The sequence below is a fragment of the Cynoglossus semilaevis genome, chromosome 1 (genome assembly GCF_000523025.1).
Source record: "Cynoglossus semilaevis isolate Cse_v1.0 chromosome 1, Cse_v1.0, whole genome shotgun sequence".
NCBI classification, from domain to species: domain Eukaryota; kingdom Metazoa; phylum Chordata; class Actinopteri; order Pleuronectiformes; family Cynoglossidae; genus Cynoglossus; species Cynoglossus semilaevis.
The window spans coordinates 13,386,952-13,403,135 of record NC_024307.1 but is presented as its reverse complement, the minus strand read 5'-3'; the positions used below and the strand labels follow the sequence as shown (position 1 = coordinate 13,403,135).

At 38.9% G+C, this 16,184-nt stretch overlaps 1 protein-coding gene across 2 annotated transcripts in view; it reads left to right on the top strand.

The window, feature by feature from the left end:
• The window catches only part of crlf1a (cytokine receptor-like factor 1a), a 26,904-nt gene extending 12,448 nt beyond the window's left edge, over window positions 1-14,456 (top strand). Inside the window, exons 4-9 of one of the 2 annotated variants that reach the window (XM_017037879.2) lie at window positions 2,159-2,328; window positions 8,775-8,932; window positions 10,016-10,090; window positions 11,093-11,186; window positions 13,189-13,377; window positions 13,546-14,456. In XM_017037879.2, coding sequence (XP_016893368.1) covers window positions 2,159-2,328; window positions 8,775-8,932; window positions 10,016-10,090; window positions 11,093-11,186; window positions 13,189-13,377; window positions 13,546-13,562 — 703 coding nt within the window. In that variant the 3' untranslated portion in view covers window positions 13,563-14,456. The remainder of the gene's footprint in view (window positions 1-2,158; window positions 2,329-8,774; window positions 8,933-10,015; window positions 10,091-11,092; window positions 11,187-13,188; window positions 13,378-13,545) is intronic. The other variant, XM_008311987.3, reaches the window with a different exon arrangement.
• Window positions 14,457-16,184: the final 1,728 nt, after the last annotated feature.

The window sequence follows — 16,184 nt, the reverse complement described above, 5'->3', positions numbered from 1 at the left end:
GCCTGAACCCCCCCCAAGACTCGCCCCCCTGCCCCCCCCCTCTCCACACACACGCGCGCGCTGCAGCAACGTGTTCCTGCTCCTTTCATTACACCCTGAACAAAACTCAAATTCAGACTCAGCTGATGGAAAAAATGCCAACAATGTGGGTTGTTTTTCTTTGTGCAGACATCAGTCGTGACTGGTTCATCACCTGGGTGGGAAAAAACAAACAAACATGAGAAATAAAAGTTCACTGAACTCACAGTTTGTATGCAGTGTTTTTAATGATATTGCTCAAGTACAAAATTTAAAGACAAATATTCAAAGAACATTTTAAATTGGCTGCATCCTTCAAAGTGCCTGCAGCATCTTTGTGTCCTCGTTCTTTTTGTTGTTGTTGTTGTTGTTGTTGTTGTAGTCTCTAAGCATCGCCACAAGAAATAATCAGTAGATTCTGTAATTGTATGATTTTCAACAATTTTTTTTCTCTAATTTCTTTAACCGTTTGGTGTCAGACAGAAGTTGTTGGCAAATGTTATAATAACTAGATATGGGCCAAATGGTGCTATATGTGGGCCACTGAAGGTCCATTAAACATTGCGACGGTCATTAGAAATAGTGATTGTTTCGCCCATTATTGGGTCATATTATTATTTTTTCATTTTGGGTGGTGACTGTTGTTACTGCAACTAAAGCAAACCTAAACTTTGGATTTCCTGTGTGGTCATCGTAGACCACAAAAAGGCCAAGGAAACTTGTCTGGCCCACATTGTGGTTGAATATATGTATGGCCCATAATCTGGATTCTAGACCGGTGTCAAATCAGTCTTTGGGTCTGGGGAATACCCTTAGTTGAGGACCATAACTTGACCAGACCAATTCTAAAATCCCACATAATGACCCACAGCTGTGATAGGACTGAAGTATGTGGTACACACTTGTATGCCAACTTTAAAACACCTACTACATGAAATGACTCAGTGGTTCCTTTTTTTTGTGGGGGGTGGAAAAAAAATGAGTGACAACCCAGAATAAAATTACAGCAAATCCCTGAATAAAAATATTCAAGTTTCACAACTTGCTTTCAAAAATGAAAAGTATGAAAAGATTTTTGAACGATATCGACAGGTTTAAAAAAAGCACCAGTGCAGCTGGGAACAGCAGACGATCCATCATGTCTCTGGCTGACCGGATTGAAACGGTAATACCAGAGGTGTCCAGAGGGTGAAAATATTTCACACATTCAAATTGCATGAGAACCAGGGACGAGAGGTTCTGTGGAACAATGTGTTCCGAAAATGGCTTTCAGATGTGAGATAAGATTTGTTTTGCATGAATATTTCAATTTAAAAATAAAAAAATGAATGGCCCTGACTATCATGTACCATTTTGACTCAATACTGTTTTGACTCTAACTTTGATCATTCTGTTTGGCTTTAGCCTTTGAGGAATTGTGTTTTTATGGGTTTGACTGACTTTCTATAGGGTTGAAGTTGATTCATTGTTTTATTTAACATCTAAATTTTGATGAAAGTTTTTCACTTTCATGACCTCATAGCTGTATCTGCTAAATATTAGCCGTGTTTCAGCCAACTTTAGCCCTGTGTTTGGCTCACATATTTTAGTTTTGCTTAAATTATTTTTCTATCTATTTGGTATCCTAAGGTGTTTTGGGTTAACTTCAAATATTTAAGTTAATTTCATCCTTTAGCTAACCTTTGGAGTTTTCTCGGCTAACGTCTGATAATGTTTTTAGGACGTTTTAGGATCAGCGTCACAGCTGGCTGGAGGGCAGCCGTTAAAAAAAAGTACATTTTGATGAGGTTCTGGAAACAGGTTCTGTGGAACAATACGTTGTTCTGAAAACAAGTTTCAGACGTGATGTAAGGCATCGCTTCACTCCTCTTTATGAAGAAGTCAACCATTTAAAAAGACACGAAGAGTGAAATGACTTGACATGCATTGCCCACAGGCGTGTGAACTGCATGCAGATCTTTTATTGGGAGTTAGATTAGTGCAAATAAGCACTTAATAAAAGCTGCAGTGCCACAGACACGCTGAACTAGTAAAACATCATGGTGCAGGCATTATTCAGGACGAGCGTTGAACCTGTGCCAGGGTTTTTTTTTGTTTTTTTTTTCCCGTTCCTCTTCTTACAGTCTGTTCTTTCTGCCAGGTGGTATGGTAAGGAGAAGGAGTGTGAAGACTACACTCACACGCAGCCGTACTCCTGCAGCATCACCCGAGACCTGCACCTCTTCACGCCCTACGAGATCTGGGTGGAGGCCTCCAACCAGCTGGGCCGGGCCACCTCTGATGTCATCACTCTTGACATCCTAGACGTGGGTGAGTGTGAACTTTAACCTGCTCGCCTTTTGTAACTGGTGCTTAGATCCCCAGTGCATCCTGGGAGCCCCCCAGGCTGTAACCAAGAGAGGGAAAAGCTAACATTGAGATGATGATGAGGTGGATAAAAACCTCATGTTGCCTCTCATTCATTTGAACCTTTTTAAGCATTTAATAATACGTAATTACGCCACTCTTTTTAGAATTTGTCGAACATTTTTAGCCGAGCACATGGCTAACTAGTTCTGGCTTTGTTTGTTGTTTTTGCTGGGCTAATTGTAGTCATAAGCTTGGGTTGGCTATTTGTTGGCTGATCTTCATTTATGCCACTGCCAAAATAGTGGTCAAATAATGTGTGATAATTCAAATGTATGTTTTGCCTTTTTAAGATTTTACATTTTAATTTGGTCTAATATCACCTTTCTTTTCTTTTCTATTTTTTTTATCGCCTTTGCTGTATTTTCTGGTCATTTCAATTCATTCAGCTGTACTAAAAATATATATATATATTTCCAGTTTGACATTGATAATTCAGCTGTACTAAAAATATATATATTTCCAGTTTGACATTGAGCTGTCTTTCTGCTAGCCTTAGCATTGTTCTGTATGGATTCAGTTAATGGTAAATTCTGCCTTTCCTCTCATACAGTATTTAACTGTAATAGCTTCTATCTATATCAAAAGAAATCAATAAAAAAACTTGTTGAAATATTTACAGATTAGAAGAGAAAAACCCTAGTTTAAAATACCATGTAGCAACTAGAAAAGATTGCTAAAGTGTGCTAAATGGCAGGATGTGTACTTCAGTGAAATGGTGCGAAGAATGCAGGTTACACAGGGTGAGGAAATTGGGATGAAATTTATTTTAATGATGACTTACAGTCACAATAGAGAGTGAGTCAGAGGAGAAAACACAGAAGAAAGTGTCTTCCAGCAGCTCAGTAACATGTTAATTAGGGACCTGTAATTAAAGTTACAACTTGATTTTTACATCTTCAATTAGCCTTTTCACAGAGGTTTATGTGACAGACCTGAGATTTATTTTTCAACCCATTTCCACTCTCTCTCATTTCCCCGGTGTCGGCCTGTTGTTCCTGGCCTGTAGGTTCAAATTAAATCTACAAACAAAGTGTGAACATAAATGTGAAAATGACACGTTTTTTTGTCTGGGTGAGTTGACGTGCCGAGACCTGCCCGTGGAGCAGTCTCTGGAGTCATGAATGGAGTGTCGTCATTCAACCTGTTAAATATCAACCAGCTGAAATTCAGCATTTCAGCCAAATAGAACTTGTATTGTTTTTGAAAGGAGTGGCGCTTTGGCCCAGAGGCAACGTCTCTGTCATTGGTGTGGAACCCCAGGGTTCACCTCCTTCCCAGTCAGGGTGGTTGGTCCCTTCCAGTGGACTCACCACCTGCAGGAAGGTTTAGGTACGGTGCAGTGTGATTTGGGTGGCGACTGCTGCCCCCGCGACAGGTAACGGATAAGCGGATGAAAATGGATGGATGGATGGGTGGTTTTTTTTTTTTTTTTTTTTTTTTTTTGCAAAACAGGTTTCCTGCCTCCGTCACAATAAAGGGCTTTTTCCTACTTGATGAGTCATGGAAAAAGTTTTAGAACAACAGGAGAAATGCATTTAAAGAATGTTTAGGAGAGCCGTCGTTCTTGGTTTGAACAAGTCTGGATTTTCCAGCCCCCGTCACCCCAACAAAAATGTTGACAAATTACATTTCAAATTAATTGAACTGACACCAAGTGACGTCATATTTTATAATGAATCGAAATAAATAATTAAATAACACACATACAGAAATAAATATTTTTTATTTACCGGTATTTATTTATTTTTAGTTTGTCGTACTCCACCTATCAGGCCTCTATTCCCCATCAGTGGGGTAGTAAAGTGTGCTCAACATCTGGTCTTCGGGCCTATTATGGCACACAGGTAACTTTAACTTGTCCATTATTTCTTAGCTTGATCCAATTTTCTTTTTTTTTTCTTTCTCGTATTAACAAATTGAACATCTTTTTGGCTTTCTTCGTGATTTACAATTTTTGTGTGTGGGGTACAGTGCAAAACCCAGTATTTCAAAACTGTTTTGGTTGTCTAATGATCTGATGATTACTGCACATTTCTCATTAGTGTGATTAAAGAATATCTGGGTGAAGCTGCTCCAGCTCTTTGTACAGTAAGTAACAGAATGTAGTCACCGTGGATAAGAGGATAAGAGGATGACTGTACATCATGTGCTTGATTTCTGATCCGATTTCTCTTCTCATGATGTTAATTACTGTGACCCAGCAGTGACTGGAGTTTAAGCTGCTATAAAATGTTAAAGATGTCACTTTACATTACGCCCGGGTCTCTTTTTAATTTGTTCAGTCGGGATGTTGGCCGTTGTTCTGAGAACCTTGGGTTCTCACCCAGCCTTGAACTGATAGGAAGTGAACAGTGTTGCCTTTTAAAGCTTTGTTTTGTGCTTCGTGGACTTCGTGGCTCTGTACAGTCTGTGGACTAAGAGGCTTTGTTTGAGTGTCTTTGTCCAAAGTCTGTTAGAATGTTTTAAACTTTTTTTTTAAAGACGTTTTTGGTGCTTTTTTGTATCTTTTAATGCCATTTGTTTAAGTTTTTGGGGCTTTTTTGTATCTTTTAATGCCATTTGTTATATATCTATTGATTTGGGCTTTTTGCTACATCTTTCAATATTTAGATGAATTATATGAATATTTTGTACCTATTTTTTAGACTTCTATTTTTGTTTTGGTTAATTTCTAAATGTTCTTCAGACTGTAGCTATTATTGCTTGATTTGTTTTTCTCTTTTTGCCTTACACCTATGTTTACAGTAATTAGAGTTTTTTTTTTCTTTTTTTATCATTTCTTTTCATGAAACTAAGGATCAAGTTTTTTGGTTTGTGTTTTAGCCTGACGTTGACCATTTTTTCAGCAGAATCTTAACTTTAATTAATCCATCCATACATTTAATAGTATGACTTTACTATTGGGGCTTCACTCTTTCTTTGCACAGGAAATTGTCAGTCAGTACATTGGCTCCAGTTTTGTTTCCTCTGCCTGTGGCTGAAAACTGTTTTCAGGTTCTCACCAGGTTCCTTCAGCCATGAGCCACGTTTGGAATGAGCACTGTTGCCTTTTAAAGCTTTGTTTGGTTCTCCGTTGCTTAGTTAAGTGTGGTTAAAGTTGAATTTCATTGGTTTCCCACACCTGGATGAGCGCAGGTGTGCGTCAAATGGAACCTTCCCTTTCTCTGATGAGGCAATTTTCACTTTATTCATGCTCACTGGACACAGAGATGGGCTTCAAAACAAGTCTCTGGCTCTGGCTTCTTCATGTGGTGCTGGAATGTTCCAGAGCAGATCCTGGAGACTAATCCTGTCTCTGACGTGGCTGTAGACCCCCGAGGCCTCAGGATCTCACACTTTGAGGCTTTGGGACAGCCACCTGACATAATAAGACCTGATTAGTTTGGAATACTTCACCTGATTCTCCTTGAAAAATTAACCCTAATGATGTTGCGGAAATTTGCCATAAGAGAGAGAGAGAGAGAGAGAGGGATGTATGGGGGTTCAGAGGTGATGACGTCACTGGCAGCGAAACAAGTGTCCATCAAAACTCTTTAATCCCTTCCCTCGTTCCTTAACATATGCAGGCCTTACACGCACACACCTGTTTAGACGCCCCCCGGGGCAGGGCAGGGCAGGGCCTTAGTAACAGTATAGAAACAGAGAGACTTGACGCCGAGTGGGGGCGGTTTCTGGACGAGCTTTGTTTGGCTGCAGGTCTACCCCCCCGCCCCACTTGCCAGAGTTGTTTCCACAACAGCAGCAGCAGCAGCAGCGGGCGAGGCGTCGTAAAACACACTGTAACCACACCTGCATGCTGCGAGTGTGGGGGGGGCGGCCGTGAATCACCCATTTCTCCGGTCATGTCCGATCAGTTCTGAAGGCGAGGCGGGAACACCTACGGTTTATCAGTGCATTCCTCAGTCACGGGGAGCCCAGTGAAACCCACAGGCTTGAGGCAACATGTAGCGGTGTCTGTGGGGGTGAGGATGAGCCGAGGAATGACGACATACAGTACGGTATCAGTGAATCATCTTTAATTAGTCACGTCTCACTGGCTCCTATTGTTGAGTGCAATTAAGGAGGAGGAAAGAATTTAGAGGAGAATTCTTTTGAGCCAACGCCGATGTTATTACTTTTATTTTTTTCCTCTAGTCTTAAAACAGATACAGAAAGTTTTAGGGTGGAGGGGGTGTAGTATATGTTCATTATGACCCCATGCCCTTTTTTGGCATCACAGGTGGCGCTGTCTCCCTGTAGTTGGGAAATTGGCTTTCTTACGTTGCCTGGAGGTCGAGCAGCTGAGCATGGCAAAACCATCAATTTTTTTTTTCTAAGCACATTTGGCATTTTAATATTGACTTCCTGTCCTCTTCTTTTTTTTTTCAAATACCTAAAGGAAAAAATAAAAAAATTGAAAAAATATAGAAAGAAATAATAACAGTGTGCTCCGTAAACCATTCTCTGATATTGGTAGAAACAACATTAGCCAGTAATTTATTAACAGATGGCAAATATAAATATACACATAAAAATATAAATAAATATATAAATAAAATACAAAACAAAATTAATTGCATTCTTTCAAAGTCTGAGTTATAAATGTGCCATAAAAACTTGATGTAATAAACTTTTATTACTTTTATTGATTAAAGAATTTGCTCCAGCCTCCGTCTGTAGTCGACGATATCCTCTACAGATTTCTGGTCTGAGTGGAATTTTCTTTTCTTTTTATTACTGTTGTTTTTTTGCCATAGTCAAATGTCAGGCTGGGGCCGTTGCGTCAAACTTTGTTCCTTTTGGCCCGTTTTGTTTGCTGTGTTTTCCCCAAGACTTGCCTGATTTTTCCCTATTTTTTGGCTCAACATTGTTGTTTGCTCTGCCTTAACTTGTATAGAATTGCTCAGTCTTCATCCTTTTTTAAAACATCTTTTTTTTGCACTTTGGTTTAATTACATTTACTTAATTATTGATTATTAACTTTATATTCTAGCTTTTAATTTTTACTTATATTACATTTACTTAATTATTGACTTCCTCTTTGTTTGTCTTTGTATGTTTTCAGATATAACTTTATTATTCTTATATTCTAGCTTTTAATTTTTACTTACTACTTTACTTACTTTAAAAGTTTGATTTCATTTACGACTAGTGTTTATGTTTTTATTTTTTAATTAAATTGTCTTCTGAGCATTAAGGAAGCTAAATATTTAAATATTCAAGTTATTTCTTGGCAAACTTTTAGATGTATTTTCTAAAAGCTCAAAGTGAAATGTTCGGACGCCCCTGGTCTAACGGCGACTATTTTATATAGGAGAAAGTCACGTCTTCCGTTCCCACCCACCGTCGTTCCCTCAGAGTCGCCTTGTTTGTTTACTGTAAGGGACAACATTATGTAGAGGAACTGACGTTATTATTCCAAAGATCACTGCAGCCCCAAAACAAAACATGAGGGAAGTTAAAATAATGGTGTGTCACCACATGTTTGTTTGTTGGAAAGATAATCACTGACAGATGAAGACGCCTCCTCCAGCTCACACGAGTCACATCTTTAGAAACTAGAAGCATCTGACCATAAGTCTCAGCCGGTGCCGGATGACGCTGTACACACTGATTCTCTTCAGACCTCCCCCCACAACTCCCCTGCCCCCGACCTGTGAATTTCTGCAGCCATGCTGCCAGTGTTTTTTTTTTTCCTTTTGTTTGTTTGTTTTAATTAAACTTGGGCCATCTGTGCTCCAGGAGTTTTTCATTAACTCAAAAGAGAAATAAACTTGTTAATGATTGTAATTAATTAAAAAAATACCTCAGTTATTGCTTCACATGGGAACTCCCACATATAAGTTGGCTCTGGGCATTACATTACATGTTTTTAAATTTTATTTTGCAATTTTGTGTTATTGCTTTTTTAAATTTTATTTTACCTATTCTATTTTTAAAATATTTTGCATGATCAGTTATCACTTCTGAAATAATATAGTTTTGTTTTGTAAAACCACGACATGTAAAGTTTGATGAACTCAAGTTTAAAAATAATGCATTTATTTAAACCTCCCTAACTTCTAGCACACAGGTAACACTGATGCACACACTGCACCTACAGGTGGCAGTAATTCACCTTAAGTTTGTTTGCTAGTTGAGGAGCAGATGCTCATGTATTTAGTGAGGTCTAACACACTTGTCATGAATTTAAAAACCCTGCTTAATGTTTCAGATATTGGTGTTTTTTGTGTCCCGCCCAGAGCGTTGACTCTTGTTAACGATTGGTTCAAATTAACAGACCATTTTATTTGGAAATCTTTTCAAAATGAAACCTCTTGTCATCTCTTATTCTAAATAATCAATCCCTGTCATCTCTGATCCCCCAGTGACCACCGACCCTCCAGCAGGTGTCACCGTGAGCCGCGTCGGGCAGTTAGAAGACCAGCTGAGCGTTCGCTGGGACGCACCACCGGCTCTCAAGGACTTCCTGTTCCAGGCCAAGTACCAGATCCGCTACAGACTGGAAGAGAGCCAAGACTGGAAGGTAAGGAGAGAGAGCAGAGAGTCAAAAGGGTCGCAATTGTGAGGACAGAGTGTGAGGTTAATCTGTCCTCGCTCCGTGTCTGAAACAGTGGTATTTGAGCGCAGCTGTTTCTCATCCTCCTGCTGTAATCACCTCTAATCTGGGCTGATTGAAACCTCCTCTGCCAGATGAGTTAATAGCAGGGCTCTTAAAAAAACCCTCTTTTGTAAATCCTAAATTTGGGGAAAAAAAAAAAGGACAGGTCACAGCCACTCCTCTTAAGCTTGTAATTAATGAAAACTACAGTGTCAGACCTGTGGCTGTGCAGGTGCTGCTGAACTCCAGTCCTCTGGGCCAGGGTGAAGATTCTCGGGTAATTAAGGAGGGGGAATTGGACTTAAGTGGACTTAATGTAAGCAAGTCTTTGCTTGCAATGTGGAAAAAGAAAAGTGGGAGCGGAGGGGCTGGTGGAGAGCGAACAAACGGGAGTTCCAAGTGGTTCTCAGGGTTTCTCGGTGGTGAAAACAAAACGCTGTGTTCCTCCGAAGCGCCCGTAATCATGAGGTCATGTTCAGGAATGGAGAGATACATCTCGGCTCTCTGCTAATGTCTTCAATATGGCCGTTTCAAAAAAAAAAAAAAAAAAAAAAACTGTAACTTGATTTTGGCTCCTGCACACAACGCCATTAGCCCCGCGATGTCTGTAATTTCGACCTTCTGTTCTTTTGTTAACAAGTGTTTACAGAGCAAATGCCAGAGAGAAGGTGGGGACTATTAGAGCACGTTAATAACTGGAGCCAGTTCCCTTTCCGTCTCTAAATATCTATTTGTGTATGTTTGTGCCTATGTGCACTCCCTCCTTTGTGTATTCATGCTCTGTAATAAATAATCCACAGCAGATTTTTGCCCGGAGGCAACAATTACAATAAAATATTTTCATAAACACACTGATCAAGACAGGAGCCACCAAACAATGTGGTGTGCACGCATGTTTAGATCTGAACATGGTCTGGGGCAGTGTTTCGGTTTATGCCCACTGGTATTTAATACTGCGGTCAGACCTCCAGCACTCAAGTATTCTCTGTTTGTGTCTTCTTTTTTTAGGTGATGGATGATGTTGGGAACCAGACTTCTTGTAGGCTGGCAGGACTGAGACCTGGGACTGTCTACTTTGTGCAGGTACTGTATCTGGAGATTTATGTGTAATTGACAATGTTCTTTTTGAATTAAATTTCATTAAAGCAGAAGTAGATGGGGAATCTATTCCTCAATTAAACTTTACATATATTATGTATTCAAAATAATTTGTGTGCTCCATAGAAGTGCTTTATATTCCATTTTACTATAAATAGGATTGTAATTTACCAAATCACATTCTTCGAAAACCTTGGCTCCAGATTGACATATTAAAAATAGCTGCATGATCAGTTAGTTTACTCTTAAAATGTGAGGAAACGCGTCGGAGTTGAAATGAGAACTCCTTAAACTTAATCTGCATGTGACTTTGAATCATTGTGCAAACCTAGGTCAGTTTAAAAGTAAATGCTTGGTGGCTGCTAAAAGAGGACGTAAAATGAGCCCAAAATTGGTCAAGTTGGTGGCTGTCAGAACTGCTAAAAGAAGACGTAAAATGAGCCCAAAATTGGTCAAACATTGGTCGTGTGCTTTGAAAGAGTCAGAAAATACAGCAAAGATAGTTAAAGATAAACAACCATCAAAGAAAGCTTTAATGTAGCCAACAAAACTAACATTTTAAATTATGACAGTCAGGAAAACAGGCACAGAGCTAAAGTTCACTCCAAACATGTTTCAGATATATATATCAGGAACAGATAAAAAAGCAACTCAGGGTGCTATCGTTTTCTGAAAAGTAAGAAATAGCTCAGGTAACTAAAGTCACAAATAGCTAATATTACAGGAAACATTTGCAAGTAAACATACAGATCCCAGAAACAGACACAAGTTATGAGGAAAAGCCACAAGGGGGGGTTAATGACGACACTGCTCAGCACAAACACATACAATGACAGACATATTCTCTGAAACACTTAGGTCAGTCACAATAACAGGAAAAAAAAATCAGATGTGAGTCACTTCAGCCTGGAAAAGGGCAAGTATTCCTAATCCCTCAGAGTTGGTCTTTGTTTCCGACTCAAAAATGTTGTAAAAACATCTCTGCAGGTTCGCTGTAACCCTGTGGGCATCTACGGATCTCGTAAAGCTGGAATCTGGAGCGAGTGGAGTCACCCCACTGCTGCATCCACACCGCATAGTGGTGAGTGACACAAGCAGCTGCAAAATAAATGTATACACTTATACCTGTCTTTGCCATCTTATTGGGTCCAAAGTCTGTCCTCAGTGTTATTCTATGGGACCATCAGTTTGTAGGGACTTTAAAAAGTGGGTCCCCAATTTATTGTTTACAGGTGCTAATGTATTGACCTTACTCTCTGAATAGTCCAACATCTGTGTATTTTTTTATGATAGCATGTCAGAAAAGTATGACAATCCAAAAGTTTTCCCCGAAAAATCTAGGACACGAGTACATGGACATATTTCAGACTCTTCTGTTCCATTTGAAAGGACAGCTTCTATCACTGAAGCCTTACATCATATCACAGTGTTCCACGTATCCTGTGGTTCTCCCTGCCTTTTTTTTCTCTCTCACTGCTGGATCCTGGCAGTAGCCCGTGCAGGAAAATATAGTGCTATTTTGCCCCTCTTGTTCGATCCTGAAGCCTGTTTCGTATTGTATTGGCAGGTTTATGAGGAGCAGATGCATCAGTTGAATCAAATCAAACCAAATCAAATTATCGTTGAAGTTTTTTGAAAAATCAAACCAGACCGTTGAAAATATTGTTGACATTGCACCACACAAACAAACGGTGAGAAAGGAATGAATAATAAAGGTTGAATATGAATGAACTCGCTAAAGAAATATCACGTTAGTTTTCTCAGCACTGGCTGTCGTGAAGCTGTGCCTCACTGCGGTTCCGACCTCTTCAAACGTAGCGACTGAACGGTTAAGTCAATGTTATCATAACTGTGATAGAATTTATGGCCACAACTATGAAAACAAAAAAAAAATCCTTCAAGAGTTTCCCAGACCTTTTTCATAAAAGCCAATATTTTTAGCCTGAGCAGCAGGCCAATCTTGGGTTTGCATCATCCAGAGCCTGAACTTTTCACATTAACACCGAATCCCACAACTGGCACGAGCAACTGTAGCTCTCTTTTTTTTCTTTTCCCCCTAACTCTGGAATGTTAGCGAGTTCTGTAAATATTTTACTTATTTTAATCAGGTTTTTGATACCTTATACTTTCTTATTTATTACATCTCAGATAAATATGGTAGAGTCACGAGAACATTTACTCTTCACAGCCCTCTTTTTGGGGTATTATATAAAGCATTGATATTTGGCCTTAAGACAAGGTTGTCATTCTGTCTGTTAGCCAGGGTTGTAGGTTTACTACTCTGGCTAAGAGGTAGCCCCGAGGGGTTAAGGTAAGCCAAAAAATTGCTCAGAAGTAGCCAGAAATAAAACAACTAAACACGACTAAAATAGATACTCATTGGCAGAAATGAGCTGAGAGTTGGTCAAATATTATGAAATATTACACTAACACTGCAAAGCAGCTTATAATTAGCTTGGCTAAATGTGCCTTATCAGTGTATTAGCTCTATTAGCACTCTGTTATCACCTGCCAATATTTTTTTATGCTCTTTTTCCTATCATAACTGTTGCTGTATCTTGTAATGTGTTTATGGACAATTTATATTTGAGTTATTTTAGACTTATTTTGAAACTAATTTTCTTTTCTTTGTTTGTCATTTTTGGTGTTTTGTTAAGGGTGTTGTTAACAGTTTTCACTTATTTAAAATGTGCCCTTCGTTTACTTTAGGACACATTTTTTGCCAAAACCATTTTTGGGTTCCTTGTAGTTATGAACCAAGTTTTCCCTCTTTTAGCCGAGCCTTAGAATTTTTATTTTTCTGGGCTATTAAGGGCCTGGTTGATTTTTGATATGTTTTTTTTCTGGCCTAGTGGCTACTTTTAGGTAACTTAGATAAACTGTTACTATTAAATAACTGAGCTATTAAGGGCCTGGTTGATTTTTGATTTGTTTTGAGGAAACCCTGGGCTATTTCAGCTAACCTTTAGCGATGTTTTTGATTTAACCTAAAGCGCTTTACTTCTTTTTTCTTTTGTAAAGCATTTTGTAGTAATTTACAACAGAGTCTGTTCACTCTCCTCACCTCCCTCTGTCGTCTCCAGAACGGTTCCTGTCTGGCTCCTGCGACTCCAAGTCCAGTGGCGATTCCAACTCCACCCTGCGTCGGGAGCTGAAGCAGTTCTTTGGCTGGGTGAGGAAACACGCCTACGGCTGCAGTAGCATGTCCATGAAGCTGTACGATCAGTGGAGAGTGCTGATGCAGAAATCCCACAAAGCTCGCAACCAGGTAGGTAAGCATCGCCAACGCAGGGATGACGCACAAGCAGACACAGCGCCGCGCACACACACTCACATGTGCACCCAGCAGCAGCACCAGGCACACGGAGCAAAGTTAAAAGAGTCCTTATGAGAGCTGATTTATAACAGACTTTTATTTTTTTCTTTGTCTTTTTATTTAGGTTCTCCAAGGGGATAAATCCTAGCACATGCTGCCTTCACAGGCACAAAACAAGGCAAGAAATGAACTGTGTGTGTGTGTGCGTGTGTGTGTGTGAGAGAGAGATCAACTAGAGATTGTATTTCATATATGGGAAATATAAAGACAATTTGTTCTGGACGTTTTGTGTGGAAACCGGTGATCGGGGTGAGAGAGAAATTCCAAAAGAAAAAAAAAACTGTGGGATTTTCTTCCTCAACTGCATCATTTTCCAGCTGGGAAAGAGGAAAAGAGAAAGTGGAAGGGTCTTGTCTGTCCCGGTGTCATGTCAAGCTACTAAGAAAAAAAGTATAGCGAAAATAACTTGGATATCGACAACGACATTCGACATGCGTCTGTAACACAGAGGTGGTTGAACAACAGATCCAAGTAAAACAGAAGAACCCCCCCCCCCCTCACCCTTCACCCCCCCCCAAAAAAAATCTTCTGGGACCTTCTTGTGCTTTTTCATGTGGATTCAATGCGCCATCTAGTGGCTGAACATCAAGAAACACAGACATGATGAACAAATGATCCTTCAGTATTTTTGTTTTCCAAGTCATGCTTTGTTATAGTCTTTGTGGATTATGTGCCAAACTGGTTCACCCAGGATTCTTCTCAGCATGTGTGTGTGTGTGTGTGTCTGTGTGTGTGTGTGTGTGTGTGTGTGTGTAGCTGTTTGGGTGTGGAAACTCTTCACTGCCTGTTTGTTGTTTTTTTATTATTATTATTTTTGTACTGAGTTGAACCAGCATATTTAAAACTGTATAAAGTTATGTTTTATTTCCTAAGTTATGGTCTAATTATGTTAGTTAAAAGTTAAAAGAAATATCAATGACTGAAGTTGTTATCTGTGTCTACTGCCGAGCTATAAAAATATGGTCTTAAAATAAAGTGTTTGGATATTAATTTGCACCCTAATGAAAAACATTGTTGGTAGTAAATGGATTGTATGGTTTAATAATTATCAGTGATAGTGATAGTTATCAGTGAGTCTGTTTTAGTTTTACAAACCAACTTTGTTTTATTAAGTTGCACAAACCATAATTTAACAGAAAACAGTACATATGTCTGAAAATGTTTTGACACTGAGCTTTTTTTGAAATACCTACAGTTTTATTGTGGTTGAAATTATAATTTACTTTCAGTTAGCCTCTACATTTGGTTAGATGTTGTTTTTTGGTTACATTTTTAGCTGCATTCAACATTTAGCAACAGATTTACCAATTTAACATTTAGCTTTAACATTTGTTGTTTGACACATCATCCATTTTAATTTGAACAACTGTCTCACTAACACATATCAGTTTCTTTAGCTTTAGACTTGAATTTTATAATAACTGAAGATATTGGTAAAATTAACTTTTATCAATATCTTAGATCAAGTAATGTCTGTATTTTATTTTTTACAAAGCTAACCGTTGGCTTTTTTTTTTGTCAGTGAGTAGTTTTTCATAACCGTTGGCAATTTTTTTTTTTGTCAATGAGTAGTTTTTCTTGTCTAATTGTGGGATATGGTTTCTCAGATTTTAAAATGTAGATTTCTCTTTAAGTAGCATCTTCAGAATGTGAACAAATGGAAACCAGATTTTCTACCTCTCATTATCCACATTTTCAACCACAGAGGTTGACTAGGATTTATGGATTAGACCTTTCTGTGAAACAAAAACCGGAGCACAGTGACATGTGAATATGATGGAGGGTGATAAAGCAGGAGGAACTTTCTCAGATACTTCTCCAGTGAATGCAGATAACATCTCCTCATCAATGCCTTACATAGATTTACGACCGCTCTCTGTTGACAGGTGGAACTGTAGACGCTTGTGTTTGTTTCCTGTGGGCGTGCTGTGTCCTGTTACTGACTCTGAGACCACTCACAGTCACTGGTGCTTAATATTTAACCAGTGTGGCGTTTGTCGTTAGAGGCTTTAGTTACCTCTGAGCTCTCATAAAGAAACCAGGACAACCACGGAGCAGCTGGGGAGTTTACAACTTGATTTTTCCTGACGAAGCTAAGAGTCACATGTTAATTCAGGGATTTTTTTTTTTTTTACTTAGCATATACTGTTGGTTAAAAAGAACCAATGGCTTTGTTAGAAAAATGTTTTTGTTGTTTAATTATGTTGACATGTTAGCCTTATCTAGATGCCTTTGTTTTGTTTACTTGTTCTACTTATTATCTCAGCTGATATTTGACAAAATCTACACAGCTGACTTGTTTTTTTTTTTTTGTTTTTTTTTGCCTCACCTTTCCTAATGTTTTGTCCAACTCCTCAACTATTTCTGTTTAAATGTTCTTGATATCACAGTAGCTACCTCTGGCTAACTCTCTAGCTACTTTTTACTCTTGTTACTTGGCTAACTCAACCTACTTTGATCACATTTTTCTTACACCTTGCTCTGTGTTATTTCTCCACAGGTATGGGCTCCTTACTTATTAAGGCAGGCTATTTTAATCATTTTTGGGCCATTACCTAGCTCATGTTTGGTAGCCTAATAGGGTTAGTGTGTTAGCTTTTTGGGCTAACAAGCTAACCCTATTCAATCCTACTGCCTAATTGAGCGGTTTTCATTTTCATTTTTGGCCACACACTGGGTTTAACTGGGTTGATGCACCTGTAA